Source organism: Bubalus bubalis, chromosome 8 (assembly GCF_019923935.1).
Source record: "Bubalus bubalis isolate 160015118507 breed Murrah chromosome 8, NDDB_SH_1, whole genome shotgun sequence".
Classification (NCBI taxonomy): Eukaryota; Metazoa; Chordata; class Mammalia; order Artiodactyla; family Bovidae; genus Bubalus; species Bubalus bubalis.
This window is the reverse complement of record NC_059164.1, coordinates 35,084,531-35,103,471: the sequence shown is the minus strand read 5'-3', so window position 1 is coordinate 35,103,471 and position 18,941 is coordinate 35,084,531. Positions and strand designations below refer to the sequence as shown.

At 36.0% G+C, this 18,941-nt stretch overlaps 1 protein-coding gene across 3 annotated transcripts in view; it reads right to left on the bottom strand.

Annotated features, from left to right (window-relative positions):
* The window catches only part of SEMA3D (semaphorin 3D), a 224,602-nt gene that overhangs the window by 116,461 nt on the left and 89,200 nt on the right, over positions 1 to 18,941 (bottom strand). For all 3 annotated transcript variants that reach the window (XM_044946569.2, XM_006052907.4, XM_025291019.3), the window contains one exon: positions 4,968 to 5,128. In XM_044946569.2, the coding sequence (XP_044802504.2) occupies positions 4,968 to 5,128 (161 nt within the window). The remainder of the gene's footprint in view (positions 1 to 4,967; positions 5,129 to 18,941) is intronic.

The following is an 18,941-nucleotide window of genomic DNA, read 5'->3' as shown; positions in this document are numbered from 1 at the left end:
TTTGCTGACAAACCTCTGTATAGTCAAAGCTATGGTTTTTCCAGTAGTCATGTATGGATGGGAGAGCTGGAGCATAAAGAAGGCTAAGCACCAAAGAAGAGATGCTTTTTGAACTGTGGTGTTGGAGAATTTTGAGAGTTGCTTGGACTGCAAGGAGATCAAACCAGTCAATCCTTAAGGAAATCAGTCCTGAAACATCATTGGAAGGACTGATGCTGAAGCTCTAATACTTGGCCACCTGATGCAAAGAGCCAACTCATTAGAAAAGACCTCAATGCTGGGAAAGTTTGAAGGCAGGAGGAGAAGAGGATAATAGAGGATAAGAGGGTTGGATGGCATCACCAACTCAATGGACATAAGTTTGAGCAAGCACCAGGAGATGGTGAAGGACAGGGAAGCCTGGCATTCTGCAGTCCATGGGACTGCAAAGAGTTGGACATGACTGAGTGACTGAACAACAACAAATATATAAAATGTTCTAGTAAACACAGAGATAGTTATGTCTCCTGAGGATGAGGAACCCTTGGATAACAGGATGCAGTAAAAGAGTAAAATTAGATAGATGCCTTTTCAGGTTTTAAAAATAAAATAAAATAAAATTAAAATTAAAAAAAAGAAAAAAATGAAGAGTGAGATGAGAAAGAAAGTGAATGGCAATTTCAGGAAATTGTAGCAAAGTACAAAACTTGAATTATTTTGGAAGGAACTAATATGGCAGTTAGAGTGAAAGAAAGAGAAAGAGGCAAAAAAAGTAAAATGCTAGTGAGAGAACAAGGAAGAGTGGGTAAAAAGGAGACTGGAAACAGGGTAGAAATGGATGGGAAGGACTTAGCAGTCAACAGAATCCTGAAGTATATGCAAGTTCCTTGGAAATCGAGAACTGCCAGAAGTCTATAAACAGAGAAGAAATATGATCAGATTTTTATTTTTCTAAGAGATAACATAAATGGTCATGGTGAATGGATGTGATAGGGAGAAAAATGGATATTCTCTTTTACTAGATAAATGAAGCTGAAAAATGGTATTATCACTTACACTAGATGAAAATATTGAAATGTTTGCTACCCTATCATCATGGTCTGTCAGCTGAGGCTTTTGTTCAGACTGCATCAGAGCTTGTTTCTCCCTTTGTCTAATGCTACTTCCTAAGTGATGCCCTCATGTGTGTTGATCCCAAAAAACCCTCCCTTGCAAATACTCTATAAGCTAATCTTCATCTCACAGTTGGCCTCTGGGAGAACTCAACTTTCAACAAAACTAATGGGAGTGATTAAATATAGATCCAGATCTCTGCCCTTGGAATGGGATCCCTTCTGAATGGATCTGATTGCTCCATTTTGATCTAGTGTTGGGGGAAAGGAATATCAAGTCAATGTGCATAATCTGTCTCAAGCCTTCTGAGAGAAATTCACAGAAATTCACATTTCTGAACTAAATAGAGGACTAATGGACCAACTCTACAGGCTTCCCTGGTGGCTCAATGGTAAAGAAGCCACCTGCCAATAAAGGAGATGTGGGTTCAATCCCTGGGTTGGGAAGATCCTCTAGAGAAGGAAATGGCAACCCATTCCAGTATTCTTTGCCTGGGAAATCCCATGGACAGAGGAGCCTGGTGAGCTACAGTCCATGTGGTTGCAAAGAGTCAGACACAACTTAGCAACTAAACAACAACAGATCAACTCTAGAAAAAGCCTCCTTAAATTCTGGGATATTATGTCCCTGGTAATGCTTATACTTGCCTTTAAGTCTATTATGTCTCTGTAGAAATTAAAAAAAAAAAAAAAAAAGGATCGCTTAGCCCTCTTATCTAAATGTCAGAATTTGAAAAAAAATTCAGTCTACTTAATTTTGACTTTCTAGATAGAAGAAATGCCCTGAAAGGTCTAATTTCGAGTTTCTCCTTCTACGGCTATTTTCTCAAAGGTTATTGATCATATACCTGCCCCGTTCATATACCTGCCTCATTTATTATATGACTCAAAAATCTAGTCTGAACAGAGTTAAGATCAAAAGAAGAATATTATTAAATATTTATGATGAAATGACTTTTTGCTACTATTTTTAGTGATTCCAATCTAAATTCTTATGGCAAATATGAAATGACAATGGCTGTTATTTCAGTAGGTACAGCCTTGTTTGTACAAAAAGTTCAAATAAACAGATATCCTAAATTTTGATACTCTAACTGGATACTTTCTACACAATTTCTTTTTAAATTTCCCAGAGGAAAAAATTCCCAACCAGTCACTCAGAGCTCAATTATGTGTTGTAGATTGCTTTACTCTATAAAGAATACAAAGGAAATCCTTCAGCCCCACAGAGTCCCAGCATGTGTGGTTTCTTCCACAGAGGAGTCTGGATTTTTGCTGAGGGGCACTGAGCCAACGCAAACCACATAGGTCTAAACACTGCTCAACTACTACATCTTGACACTTACTTGCTACCGTGGAGTAAGAACCTTTTAGAATTGACATGATTTATATAAATTTTAAAGGTGGATACCTATAAAAACATAAATTCTTACCTTTGCATACCTAACCTCTTTATGAATTGTTCATTTTGCAAAGATAAATGTCAGTTAAACAGAAAGTCTCTAGTATAGACCCTACTTTTATAGTATGTTCAAATGACCATTTATTTCAATAACATCATAAGGGAAATCAATATTTCATAAACATTTATTTTATTAGATATTAACACATTTCAAGCATGGAATATAGCCAAAGAGAGTTTTGCTTAAAATAGCCAGAGGAGGAAGTTAGCTATCAGAATTTATTTTAAGCAATGATCTAATACACTCAGTTCAGATAAATGGACTTATTCTTCCAATCCTTTCCAATCTCTGAAGGCAGAGAACAGCACCAGAACAAATTCCCTTAAAAGTATGAATAGCTTTTTGTTATTATTCTAGGACTGAGACATATTTGGAAAAATGCTTTGTTAGCTATGTAGTGTCTTTTAAAACAAAACCGCAAAGTTGAAGATTTCCTTTGGCCTCTTTCATAAGAAGAGCCATAAAGGTATTTACTGATGTTGAGATACTAGTTGATATTATCCATAACCTCTCCTAGGAATTTTTTTAAGTACTCATACTCCTAACGGAAAAAATACACCCTTAAGAAGAACTGGGGGACTTCCCAGTTATTATATAAGGGAATTCCCATAGCATGGAGCTAAGACTCCATGCTATCAATGCAGGAGGTCCAGGTTCAATCCCAATGTTGGGGAATTAGATCCCACATGTTGCAACTAAGAGTTCACACACCACAACTAAAGATTACATGTGCCACAGCTAAGACCAGACAGCCAAATAAATAAATATTTTTTAAAAAGGAATAAATGGAATGAAGCTTTAATGGCAGAATTAAAGGTAAGTTTTTTCAAATTCTACCACACGACTGTTTATTTTATCTTACTATAAACAATATCTAGGCTATAGAATAATACTCATCTTAAAAAATAAGATAACCTTATGAGTTTGTGTGTTTGGACTGACACAAGTCAAGAACTATTGGCAATACTGTGGCGCTCATTCTTCTAGAAACACAGATTACACAAAAGGCACACATACATCGGCATTCAAAGATTATTTCTTTACCATACCTGAGCATTTATTAAAAAAAAATTCCTTTTCCTTTGGTGGGCCTCAAAATGTGTGGAAGTACTACTTAAAAATGTACTACTTAAATGATTAAAAGAGCAAAAACAATATTTCTAATGCAGGTGCTCATTAAGCAATAGTAACGCATATGGTGACAAATATTTTGCCTATGTAGACTAAAACTCTTAGTGCTGATAATATTCAAATAGTGAAAAAACTGATATTTAGTTATTAAAAGTGCCTCATAATTAGAAGGTTAAGTTAAAGTGGTCATTGTAGGTGAAAGTTATGTGAAGCTTCAAAGTCCAAGAGTGACCTATAAATAACTCTTTCTGAATGGGATGAAGTCTCTATTAACTCAGCGTGTACATGCTAAGTCGCTTCAGTTGTATCCAACTCTTTGCATCCCTGTGGACTGTAGCCCACCAGACTCCTCTGTCCATGGACTTCTCCAGGCAAGAATACAGTATTGGGAACTACTGACCTGAAACCTTGCAATGGTTCCTAGTATTTCTTTTGCAATAGTATTTCTTATGGAAAAGAAGAGAAAGAAAAAACAACCACATATACCTTACAGATGCAGAATGATCATATGTCTTCTCATTAGTCCTTCAACTTCTCTAGTCTTGGTATCCATTTTTTTTGCATAGATATTGATATTTACTAAGTTACAATACTAGTTAATAATAATTAAGACAGTGTGGCCGTCCTTGCTTTGTGTATCACAATGCTAGCTGAAAATGTAGGATACAATAGTAATTGCTTTTCAGTTTTGAGTGTATATTTCTTTAAGTGGTAAGATTGTTGTTAATGAGCCCATAATTGAGGCATTGTTCATCCTTACTATCTGAATGTGAGTAATTCATAGAAGAAACCTGTTTAAATGTAAAATTAGAATGTGGAGAAGACAGTGTGGTTTAAAATGCTACCAGAGTCATACTATCATTTTAAAGTATGCTTATGTGTTCACTGAAAATTAAAAATTTATAATAATTGCTACAGATATAAATATTAATACTTCATGAATAACTTATTTCCAGTTTTTCAGTCTAAAACTTTGAATTTCTGTTAGCATCCATTTATTAACTTTTCATACCTTTCATTCATATTTTCAAAGGTTTTAGTATTATACTCACTGTTAACAAAAAGCATGCATATGTGCTTAAATCCATAAAATCCAGAAATATGTATCAGAGGCAATACGTTCTTTTCTTTTCTTTTATTTTAATACGTTCTTTTAATATGTTCTTTTTTGACATGCACAAGACCTACTGCATTTGATGCTGAATCACTTAAAACAGAAGAGAAGGAAAGGGGCATAGATGAAAATAAATGCATCCAATCAACTAGACAGAAATAAACTGACCTTCTTAAAATTTTTGTTTAAGTCAACCAGACTGAGCAAGAAGATGTGGTCCTTGGCTCCCAGGAGCAGCCTGCCCCTCTCCTCATCTAACAGAATAGTTTGGAAATCCAGTCCTTCTGATGAGCCCAAAAAAGGAATACAGCTATTTGAAAGCAGCAAGTCTATGGGAAAATAAAAAGGATAGAAAAACAATTCTTATTAAGCAAAATATTTATTTGCTTCCATACACACACCATTTCACTTTATAAATGCATATATACATCATGAAAATTCCAAGTTAGATATATGCAAACCACAGACAGATTTTAGCACACACTTGTTTAGAAAGATTCAACTTATACTTCTATTTTATTGATGCGTTTATATTATCATCAAAATAAATACAAAACATGTTAGAAGAAAAGCAATAAATACAAAATTTTTCACAACCCTGTTTGCTTTCTTAAGTTATAAATTAATGCATCTAGCTACAGTAAGATTTGTAAACTGATCAAATGACCAATATGCACAAAGGAAGCAGCCAACTAAGTACATGATAAATCTCAGCCATTTTTTTTGCCCTTCTACTTTTTATGATATCCATGTTTGGAAGATTACACACTGCCTAGTTCCCAGTGGCTCAGTGGTAAAGAATCCGCCTGCAATGCAGGAAATGCAGGAGACACTGGTCCGATTCCTGGGTCATAAAGATCCTCGGGGTCAGAAAGATGCCCTGGAGGAGGGCATGGCAACCCACTCCAGTATTATTGCCTGGAGAATTCCATGAACAGGGAGCCTGACAGGCTACAGTCCACATGGTCACAAAGAGTTGGACATGACTGAGCATGCACACACAAAGTTCACATATACAGGAAGACGTAAACGTAGAAGTAATGAATTCTGAAGGAGATGTGATCCTGAACCAGTGATGGAATCAGAATTATAAAGTGAGAAGGGACCTTAAAAGTTCATTTACGCCAATTTATGATTTTATAAATGAAGGTGTTTAATTCCATCAAGATGAAGCCACATGCCCTAAAGTCACAAAACAACAGTGGCAAAGCTGACAATATAACCTCAGTCCCAGTCTCCATTTATTTTGGGGCTGTTACAAGGCCTAAGTCTTTCAGTTGTGATTGTGATATAGACAAATTTCTATTCAAATCCAGGTCTGAATCCTAGTGGTTAGGATGAGGGCCTCACTGCTGAGGGCCTGGGTTCAATCCCTGGTCAGAGAACTAAGATTCCGTAAGCCATGTGATATGGCCAAACAAAACAAACAAAAAAGGAAATAAATTTAAATTTAGATCTGAGTTTACAGGAACCCAAATCTTTTCAATATATTTTACTCCAAGTACTAATCATGCCTTCTCATTTTCTGCAACCCAAATAACATCACTCGTCACTTATTAAAGTCCATTACATTTTACTGGACTTTGCAATTCTGGCTGTATGATCTAGGGCAAGAAAGTTAACCTCTCTATGCCTTCGTTTTCTCATCTATAAAATGGGAATAATGATGGATAGAAACAATGTAATAAATTATGAAAGTGTGAAGAATAATCAGTAAACATATGACCAGCATTAGAATAGTGCCCAGCAGTGCTGTGTAACTATTAGCTATTATAATAATGATTTTTTAAAAAACTCTATAAAATCTATAAAAAGGAAGTCATATTTCCCAACTCATAATTCCCATGATTAAAGGAGGTAACTTATATGAAGTTCTTAGAACAATGTCTTGAAGATAGGCAAAGTTCAATAAATAGTGTTACTTTGAATATTAAACTCTGGTTTGGACCAAATGAGTTCTATGAAGTTCTATGAAGGAATATCAACTCATCTTCCATTAAATCTGACTCATGAAGATTAGCACATCTCTGTGTTTTTTAAAATAATTTTGGAATAACATTAAAAAGCTATTTTGTCTACAAATATTTATAAGCTTAGAAAGTATTAAGCATGCAAACAAGGTTGTGGGATAGCTGAGCCTCGCTGTTAGGGGCTCACGGATCCATATGCAAACAGATAGGCATAGACAATACAGTACAAGCAAAATAAATTCTAATAGAAGTATACACAAAATGTTAACAAATCTTTCAAGTAGTTAATTATGTATCACCTTACAGAAGGAGGTAATATTTACAAACATTCCTGAAGGGTGGACAGAAACTTTACAGGAAAAATATAAAAAACATTTACTCCAAGCAGAGGACCACTCGAATGTATTGTACCAGGGTATATACCATCTTATATTATGCTTACATATTGCATGTTTAATGCCATTTCCTACTATGGGCTATGAGTTCCTTCAGGTCAAAGACCAGGTCTTACTTATCTTAGAACCCCCGTAAAATATCATGTATGAAACGAGTTGCCAGTCTAGGTTCAATGCACGATACTGGATGCTTGGGGCTGGTGCACTGGGACGACCCAGAGGGATGGTATGGGGAGGGAGGGGGGAGGAGGGTTCAGGATGGGGAACACATGTATACCTGTGGCGGATTCATTTTGATATTTGGCAAAACTAATACAATTATGTAAAGTTTAAAAATAAAATAAACTTAAAAAAAAAATAAAAGTGTATGGGCAAAACAAACAAACAAACAAAAAAAAGAACCCCCAGCACACAGCTCAGAGGCTGAGACAAACTGAGCACTTAATCAGTATGTGTGGAACTGCAGTAGTTCAGTATGCTGGAACAAAGAGAAGAGGTAGGGGCAGTGAAAAGTGAGGCTGTCTCGAAGTAGTCAGGGTGTAAGCCGTCAGGCTGCAGAGGTTAGGTATTATATAGGCAACTGAAAGCCAATAAAATATTTTATGCAGAGAAAGTCACAAAGAGTATAGCTGAGCGTTACAAAAATAAGTCTAGCTGCTGTGTTCAGGATGGATGAGAATCAGGAAACATGGGGGCAGAGAGACTATCCAGAAGTTTCTAAAAGATGGTAAGTCCCTGAATTATGGTGGTACTAAGGGGAGGAGGAAGATGTTTAGGATATTGCATCTCATTTTCTGTCTCTACTTAAATGAGGAAAATAAAGGACATCATCATTTGCTTTATTTTCTTTTACCATAACCAATTTTATCGGGTTTAGTTTCAAACAAATTTGACAAGGAAAAACAGCTGCAAAAATATTGACTAACCTTAAGTATTATCATTTCAAAATGATTTAATGTTGCCTTGTGACAATGTTAGCATCAAACCGATTAGAACATGCTTTACCGATGCTTCATAGCCAAACTAAATAATTAGATTCAGACATTACATATGAAAATTTCTCAGGTTGACACATTTTGAAAAGACCTTGGGACAGGGAATGGAACAGGTTCCCTCTCCCCTAAGCAGCTTATCTTTCTTGCATTTCTGCCAAACCAAGCAAATTCACTTTTGTTTCCACGGGATCATCAACAAAAGTCTAGGAAAAAAAGTTAAATCCAGAAGTCTGTATCTTAACACCTAAAGCTGATATACTCTCAGGATTTCAGGAATCAGATATGAATGCTGGCTCTGCAGGCTGAAAACTCATGCAAGTTAAAGACTAATAATTTGGCGATATATTTCCAAGCTTTACTTTTTCTTCCCTTAAACCAGCAAGTCTTAGGCATATGATTTTTTAAATTGTCCACAGTTTATAATTCTTTTTAACAGAGACTTCATCTTGTTTTCCCCCTCCCCCCACTTTGGTGGTGGATTGAATGGGCTGCTTCATAAATGCCATTCAGAGGGGGTCTGCTCTGTACTTACTTAGCCAGCCCCACCTTTCTGCAGACCTCTAGGTCCTAAATACATTCTTTGTTCTTCCTACCTAAACCTTTGACCTAAGCCACCATAATCACTCCTTCTGTTCTTTTAGCAGTTCATTTTCCTATCACCTTGTTCTCAGTTTGTAATCTCACTCAATCAACCAGGGCCTCAAATTCCCATTCTTGTTCTATCAAGAGATTCTTGAAAAATCTACAGTTGATTATTTCTGAAATAAATACATCAAAGTTATGATTAATCATTTACTAGTTTAACTATTGGAGAAGGCAGTGGCACCCCACTCCAGTACTCTTGCCTGGAAAATCCCATGGACGGAGGAGCCTGGAGGGCTGAAGTCCATGGGGTCGCTAAGAGTCGGACACGACTGAGCGACTTCACTTTCACTTTTCACTTTCCTGCATTGGAGAAGGAAATGGCAACCCACTCCAGTGTTCTTGCCTGGAGAATCCCAGGGACGGGGGAGCCTGGTGGGCTGCCGTCTATGGGGTCGCATAGAGTCGGACACGACTGAAGCGACTTAGCAGTAGCAGTTTAACTATGAAAATCCTGCACAGGATGGATTTTAATTGAATGATGACACAGACAAGATGTTCATAATCCATGATCAAGAAACCATTACAGAGCAACAGGATGGTTCTGTGGTTCAAAACACCTATAAAGAGTATAGTATTTTCCTATATTTGTATTCATGTGCCTGCGTGTTAACTTACTTCAGTCGTATCCGATTCTTGGCAACCTGATGGACTGTAGCCCAGCAGGTTCCTCTGTCCATGGGATTCTCCAGACAAGAATACTGGAGTGGGTTGCCATGCCCTCATCCAGATGATCTTCCCGACCCAGGGATTGAACCTGCAAGTCTCTTAGATCCCCTGCATTGGCAGGTGGCTTCTTTACCACTAGCACCATCGGGGAATCCCCTTGTATGTATGTGTGCATTGCTGAAGAGTATATCTAGAGCTCATCAACATCTTCTGTTATCCTACCAAGTGAAAGTGAAAGTCACTCAGTCGTGTCCAGTTCTTTGCGACCCCATAGACTAAATAGTCCATGGAATTCTCCAGGCCAGAATTCTGGAGTGGGTAGCCTTTCCCTTCTCCAGGGGATCTTCCCAACCCAGGGATTGAACCCAGGTCTCCCGTATTGCAGGCAGATTCTTTACCAGCTGAGCCACAAGGGAAGCCCATCTCACCAAAGGCACAGATAAATTGTATGTCTCCCACATACAGTTAATAGCATACTTAAAATAATTTCTCATTTCTAACACAACAAAGTGAGTCTCTACCATTATAAAACTAGATTTCTGAAGGCAAACAACTGACTCATCTAAGAGCACCAGGTTCTCTGCATATGCTATAAAAACTCTGCTAACAAGTTCCACTCATTGACCTCACAGCCTAGTGCGGAGAAAATGCTCATCCACAACAAAAATGAGAATATATCTTTTTTTTTTTTAACTTCTAGTGGCTGAAGACCTTATTTATTTTGGCCACACCACAGGGCATATACGATCTTAGTTCCCCAAGCAGAGATCAAATCCATGCCCCTGGCATTGGAAACATGGAGTCTTAACCACTGGACCACCAGGGAAGTCTTGAGAATGTACTTGTGACAAAGGACAATGGTACCACAGTAGTAGATTGTTAAATACTTTTAACAGTAAAATAGAAAGAGCTTCCTCTCTGTCTTCATTAGCAAGCCAAATAACACAGCTCTTGCCAATATGGTGGTTGGAGAAACCAAATGGTCTCTGATCACCTTTCAACACTGAAGTTCTGTGGGATTAGAACCATACATTGAACTCTGTTAAAACACATATCAAATATATCAAATATATTTGATACATATCAAATAACAAACTTAAATGGACACATATCAAGTAACTCACTCATCTGTTTACTCCAGGCCATTGCTCTATTCCCTGGAGTAGGTAGTCTCTAACCTTTGGGAAGAACAGAAATACAGTATAACATAATTAGAGCTAAAGGGAGATTTTGATAATGCTGTTTGAATTCTCTATTACCAATTCAAAGAGGTTCAGAATGGTTAAGTGGGCTTCACAAAACCAATTTGCTCTTCATGGCAGAATATGGCAGCAATGAACCCCCTGACTCACAGCCACATGACCCTCTATGCGAGGGGAAGGTTGAAGATCTCAGTTCCTGCTCCTATTTGAAACAATAGCTTGTTCTATAAAGAATTCTTTATATCTCCCTGTAGTGTCCCTTCATATACTTGTTCTTTCAGCCTGAAGAAATATTTGACCTAATGTTCTACACTCTTCCTCTTCACCCCAGAAAGGAAAGGAGTGGTCTGAATCTAATGAATTTAGGATTAGGCAACACAGACTTCCTCAGTGTTCACTATTAAATGAACAAAATCCCAAACCCTTGAAATACTTCATTTATTGCCAGAAATTCTAAACTGGGTGGAGCTGACAATCTCTCTCTTGAGAAGACTACATAGTTAAAAAATGGCTTCCCACATCCTTTAAAGAACACTTAACAGGAAGCTCTTTTTTAAAGAAGAAAATCAAAGTTATTAAGGGCAGATTTTCATGGGGTAAAAATAAAATCACCTTTGAGCAAAGCCAGTTTCTAGTCAAATTCCTCAGCAGAAAAAGCTTATAGCCAAAAATGGATCCGGATCAAAACCCTGTCACCCTGGGGATTTCCTGGTGGTCCATTGGTTAGGACTGGGCACTTGCCAAAAAAAAAAAAAAAAAAAAAAAAAAAATGAAAGAAAGACAAATACACACACACACAACTCTGTTACTTTTCCCTACCATTCAGGATATTCAGCAGAAAAGCACAAATTCTTACCCTACCCGCCCATCTTTTTCCTCAAGGAAATAACCATTATATCATTAGGACTATCCTGATGTTTCTTGAACACAGTCACATCTCCAGTGTGTTCTCTGCAACACCATCTAAATAAAGAGGTAAAAGTGTTTTCATTCTTGCCTTCTCCATAAATTCAGCTTCTCCCTCTTGACTTCTGAATTCTCTGGGCTTCCATGACTGTCAGTCTCCCAAGACTCCTTCTATGGAACCTCTTGATCCCACAGTTCCCAGAAATGTTTTGGCTATCAAACCAACCTCACTACCCTCCATCCCCAAAGCCTGTTCTCAGTTTGGGTCAGGAGTTGAGTAAAGAGAGCAAACTGTTCATTCCAAAATGAAAATTAGTCCCTAATTTGGTGACTCACTGAGTCTCTTTGGCCCTCTATGAATCTGTATTTATTTATTTATTTTTTTTTTTAATTTTATTTTATTTTTAAACTTAACATAACTGTATTAGATTTGCCAAATATCAAAATGAATCCGCCAGAGGTATACATGTGTATTTATTTCTCCTGCTTTTGGTCCAAGGCAAGGCAAGAATTCTTTCTTGGATTTAACCTTTGGAAAGAGAGCTCATCTTAAATTGGCCCCACCTGACTTTCAATTGGTTTTCTGAGGCCTGAGACTACATGAAAAGATTTTGATGACCAAGATAGCTCACCTTTACCTATTAAACACACTGCTTATTCTCTATGTATGAAGCTTAAGTCTCCATAGCTAACTGCTCAAAATATATAAAGAATGTAATTCAAACTTAAAATCCTGACAAAAAGACTAAATTATAAGAATATATTACTGTTCTATTTTCCTAGATGAAAAGTCTAACTCTACCTTGCAAAATAATGCAAGTTCAAATCAGAAAGAAAAAGAAATCAAATTCTTATTTGCTCATCTGCAATGTAATGTTGGAAACTGTTCTGTTCATTAGGTCTCAGACAGATCATTATCTATATCAATAATAAATCAGGTGACACCACATAGGGAAACATACACTAGGAACAAGTAAAGTCTATTATATCATCAGAGCTACATTCTTTCCAGGACAAGATGTGGAATAGGAGTGTGGTAATTTTACACCATCACATTTTCATCTACATCCATGCTTTTAAATCACAGGTTTATTCTTATTTGGCCAGCTTTCAACAATAGATGCCTTTCTTTTATGATCCATCACAGGTGAGATTCATAATTTATGATTATGGATCCCTTTTAAATTCTTTCTTTGAGTAAGAATGAATAGTTTTAAATTCTCAAAAGCTTGGCCATAATAAATTTTGCTACTGACCTATAAAAAAGGCTAACATTATAAATAACTGATACATTTCCAGAAGAACAAGGCAATGACAGAATAAACTGCCTCAGAAATACTTGACAGGATAATTCTAGGAAAGATACATTCTACTTTGACAATTATTTTCTTAATTCACTTTAAGGTATTGAGAATGTCTTCCTTCTTAAATTTCAAGGAATACTTAAAATCAAAACACCATATCACAAGTGAGCATAAATTTGTTTTCAATTTAGAATGTGATTTTAATTTTAAAAAACTCAAAAATGTCAATACATTTTATTTTATAATACATCACTTATTATTGATTCCAAATAGCAAGACAAATATGACAAGAGCAAATAATTCCTCAAGCAAAGATGCATACAAGTTAATTTACAGAGCAGGGTAGCAGGGTTATGGGACTAACTTATAATATTTTACAATAATATTTTTAAATTACATTAATCAAAGTTAAGCATATATATATATATATACACACACACACACACACATATAAAAGTAATGTTAAGAGGCATATATAAGCCCATTTGTCATCTCCAATTCTCTGTCCACTTCCAATCTAGAATCTATTGACATATTTACTAGTTTATTTTCTATTTATTTTCATATTTACAAATAATATATATGTTCCTACTATCCTTTCAATCACTAAGACATTTCTATTGAATTATTGTTTACAGAAACTGAGAATTTTAGATTTCTTATGCCAACTCTTTCCCTCCAACCAAGTCCCTAACATTATAGAATATCCATTTTTATGAAAGCTATATTTAATCATTCCATTACTAGTACAAGGTAAATATTCTTCCCTACTTAGAAAAACTGTTCTTTAATGATCCTTAATTTCTTGAACAATATATTGGTTTTGTTAACAATTTCTCAATTGTGACATTTGCTTTGACTTCATTAAGATCATGGTCAAAACTTTTCACACCTTCTGAAAACTGTGTCCATAAAGTTTTCAAATGAAATTGTCATATGTTTTTGTTTCTCTCCAGGAAAACCCACTCCGAGGCTCTTCCTCCTGTTCCAATCTGAACTGTCTGTTCTCTGGCTTGAGTAATACTTTCTCAGGCTTTTTTCAACTTCTCTCCTAGTATGACTCCCATCTTTCCTGGATCTCATGTCTTTACTTTTTGATTTATTTTCTTATTTTGGTGAGCGCATCTCCAGAGATGTCTGTGACTTAAATTTTTGAAATTTTCCATTATCCAAAGTTACAGTTTACAAGTCTCATGCCATCAGTGCCCCAAGGTTTTGAATGTCTTCTGTTTTTTTTTTTCTTTCTTTTTCCCTCATCACTCTGCTATTATAAAATTTAAAATGATTGGCCTGAATATGTCTTTTTTGTTTTTCATTTATTATGCTGGGTGTTCAGCATGACATCTGATTTGAAAATTAATTTCCAGTGATTCAGGAAAATGTCCATTTGGTTTTTCATTTAAAACAAACAGATGTCAGTTATCCATGGAACTTTTCTCTAGGATTTGTCCAGAAAGGGTTCTCTCTCTTACCTAAGGAAGATAATTCTATAGAGATGTGCATGGAATTTGAATCAGAATATGCTTATGGACTTGCAAGAGGGAGATTCAAAATACAGTCATAGAATAATGGCCTCTTTAATTTAAGTGTGCGTGCATGCTAAGTCACTTCAGTCGTGTCTGACTCTTTGCATCCCTATGGACTGTATCCTGCCTATGTAGGCTCCTATGTCTATGGGATGCTCCAGGCAAGAATACTGGAGTGAGTTGCCATTTTCTACTCCAGGGGATCTTCCCAACCCAGGGATCAAACTTGTGTCTTTTGTGTCTCCTGTATTGGCAGGCAGGCTCTTTACCACTAGTGCTACCTGGTAAGCCCCCTTAATTCAGGCAGTAGGGCATAAACAATGAAATAAGCTTTTCCATTTACAGTTTCCCATAAACTGTTTTCTCATAAAGTGTTAGTTCTCTACTGATGATTTCAAAACAGACACCTAAAACCCCACTGCATCTCCCAAGTCATAGTTCAGAATTTCCAATAGCTAGCTTGATACTGTCATTTTCCCCTCAGCCACCTCATCCTACCAATTATAATGACTTTAATGACATGATTGAGCTCTCAGGCTCAGGATAGCAGAATCATTTTTAGTTCTTCTTCCTTATTCCCTTACTTTTTTATTCCCCTATTTAAATAATTGGTACCTCTAAGTCTATTGCATTTCCTTCACATCAACATCCTGGTAAATTTAAAGCCTTATTTATGGATTTTCTCATGCAAATCTTTCATTCTTCTTCCTCAAACATTTATTCCTATTGTCAGCTAGGCAAACAGCCATACTACTTCTCAAAATTTCTGTAACAGGTTCTTAAACAACCTTGTTCTCTGCTCCCATCCCTCGCCAATCCCTCTCCAATCCATATGAAGTTATCTATTCTGTTTTTTCCCCTAATTAGAATTGTTAGAATTTTATGATCAAATTATCTAATGCCAACAAAGAGTTAAATTCAATAAACTAAATTTCTTCCAATTTTCCAAGTTCAATTTCACACCCAACCTCCTCTGAAGTTCTTTTAAGTGTTTTGATTTATTTACCATAATACTATGGCATCAATCTTTTTACAGGCATTTCATCCTTTAAAAAGATTAGAAGCCCTTGCAGATAAAAATAAGTCTAAATCATCACTGCAATTCATCACCTCTTTTTTCACATAAGAAGTCTAATAAACATTTAACTGATTTTTTCAAAGGAGTGATTCTTGTTTGTGTTGATTTTTCTACCTTCCATTTAAATCAGAATTTATTGCAAGCTTATTAATAATTCAGAGAGGTTAATGTGCCATTTGGAGACCCCACTGTGGCTCTAATGCTCTGTCATCATGAGAGATTCCTGTTGCGACATCCAAGTATTCCTGTTTGTGTGTGTGTGTCAGGGGGTGGTTTCAGAAATAAAGCACTGTAAAGCAGTGCTTCTCAGAATTAACATGCATTCAAATCAGCTCTGATTCTTGCTAAAATAATGGATTCTCACTGAGGCATCTGAGAGAGGCCCTAAGATTCTGCATTTCTAACAAGTTCCTCATTTATGCTGGTACTACTGGTCCTTACACCGCAGTTGGAGTAGAAACACTAAAGAAAACCATGGGCCCATTGCTCTGAAGTGCTGGACTCTTTCTTTCTTCCCCACACTCGAGTTTCTCTCAAACCCTTAAATGGTGGTGTGTTAATTTATACAACATAGCCAAATTATTATTTTTCCTGTACAATACTACAGTGTTAGAATAAGTTAGGGATGAACAGATTTGATCAATGTGATTAACTTACAACTAGCTTAATTGCTCTAAGTGATAAATGACCTACTTAGTTTCAACCAATGACATATAAAACTTTTCCCTCTCAGTTTTCTCATACAAAGAAGAGAAGTAATCCATTTAATATCCATTAACCTGGAAGGAAAATGTAAAGACAAGTTATGATTTATTATTGACTTAGGTGAATTTCCTATTATTTGTGGCAGAAGAAATTATATCCACGATGCCTAAATATATTTTTAAAGGCCTTGAATTTTCTTCACACCTTACTTCAATTAATTCAATAATATATTTGGTTTCTCTGTGAAGCCTATCATAATATCCATTTTGTGCTTTACTACATCCAAGGAGCTTCTCCTCTAGAGAAGGATTATCAATAATTTTCAGATGAGAAAACCTAGACTCAGAAAGAGCAAATAACTATTTTAATGGCGTAAGAACAGTACATGCCAAAGAGAGAGTTAAAACATATCTAGGTCTTCTAACTCTAAGCCCTATCACCCATTACAGCTATATTTTATATTTTAAGATCAATGAGTACACTTCTATCACTTCCCCCATTTCATCATTCCATTGGGATTACTGAAATATTTGTCTTATTTTCTAGACTGTGTCTGGCTCACTGGGGCTTTAGTGAAATAAACCTCTTTATGAGTATCTTTCTAAGTAAAAAGCACTTTAGTTTTAATTTATGCCTCTTTTGAATTAATAGGATTAAAATAGCATGTTTAAAGGACTCTTAGGAAAATGCAAAAGGTATATTACAAGTTCTTGAGAGGCATTCATCAAATTTTGTTAAAAAGACCCAATGACATTCATTTTTAAAATATCCACAAATTTATATTTTACACATATATTGAAAGACCATTACTGTAAGAAGTCCTTAATAAGACCTAAGGAATTAGAGCCAAATGTTAGGTTGTTGAAGTCATACAAAAAGCAATTGCATATAAAAACTTTTATCTTCTCAATAATTTATAGATAGTAAACCTACTATTTAAAAGAAAAAAAAAAACTATTTTAACCAAAAAAACAGGTTGACTGGGTTTAATACCAGAAAAATTTGCCTTTACTTAAGTTATACTCTTATAAGTTCCTTCCATATTTATGCATAACCAGGACACAATCAAAGGTCTCATAATATAGTTCTCCTTCACCCCACCCTGCTGGGGGCGGGGGGTGATGCTGCTGACTGCGCAGACTTCAGTGATTCTCAGATGTTCTTAATTCCAGAACACTTTTTATATGATACCCTTGTATGGTGATATTAGTAACTTCTACCACTCTGTGAACCTCTACAGATCAATTACATTTAGAAGAGTGCTTTACATATATTGTTAAATAGATTTTGTGTGTTTGTGTGCTCAGTAGTGCCTGACTCTTTGCCACATTGGATTGTAGCCTGCCAGGCTCCTCTGTCTGTGGGATTTCCCAGGCAAGAATACTGGAGTCGACTGTCATTTCCTACTCCAGAAGATAGATTTTAATTATTACTATATAAATTTTTTAGATACAGGCAAGTTGTAATACAGACATTGAACTGAAATGCAGGAGACAGATCAGTTTTTTAATTATCTACTTATGGGACTCTGATGTTATCATTTAATCTTTTTATTTCCAAGTCCTTACATATAAATTTTCTAAACATATGTAGTACTTACAACCTGTGTCATTATATCAAGCTGAATATAGTTTCATATCTATTTAATCTCTCTTTCCACCTAGACAACAGTTGACACTGATAATGAACCAGGTAATAGTTTATTATGCAAAATAATCCACTTTTATTAACTTATGTTCTAAAAGGAGCCTGATTTTAGAGAAAAAAATTGAGTCTTATCATTATTTTCTTCAATAGGATATGGATTATCCCATATTGCTCCTGAATCATTAATCATTCCTCACCTAGATTATTTCAATTAACACAAAAATATGTTGCTGTTTTACTCATAAAAGAAAAAAAAACAGTCTATTGATCTCATTGTCCTTTCAGCTACATCTCCATTATAGGAAAACCCCTTGAAAGAATTACCTACACTTATCTCCAGTTCCTGAGCCCACACTCCAGAATGCATCCTTGTGTTCTGACTCCCATTCTTGAAGATACTACTCTTATCAAGGTCAACAATAGACTTTTGTTGTTAAATCTAATGTTGGTTTTTACTTATCTTTCATGACAGAGCTAAACAGGGCACTGCTGATGAGTCCTCTTCTTACTTTCTTCATATAACTTCCTCTACACCACAACTTCTGATTTTGCTCCTCCCCACCTGAGTACTTCTTTTAGTTCATGTTGATGCTCATTCCTTCTTTCTCTAATCCCCTGACTTAAGGAATTAAAATTTATATATGCTAACTGCCAAATTCATATCTCCAATTGACACTGCCCATAAACTCCAGAAATTATACACTCAAATACTTTCTTGGCATTTCACTTAGATATTTAATAGACTTCTCAAACAAATATGTCCACTTGATCTTCCCACACAGCAGCCTTTCACAATCTCCACCATCTCAATTAATATTAACCCCAACCTTAGATCAAAAAACAAACACACACCATGGGGTTAGGCTTGACTTTCCTCTTACTTCACATCCACCCCATCCAACCCATCATTCACTTCCAATCCATCAACAATCCTTATTGGCTCTACCTTCCCTTCTTCTTCTATCTCCACAGAAGGAGTCTGACTCACAGACCATCATTTCCCACCTGGATTATTACAATCCTCTCAGACTTAGCTCCCTAGTTTCCTGATCTCTCCTTTTTATTGCACACAATACAGAAGCCAGAGTGATCCTATAATAACG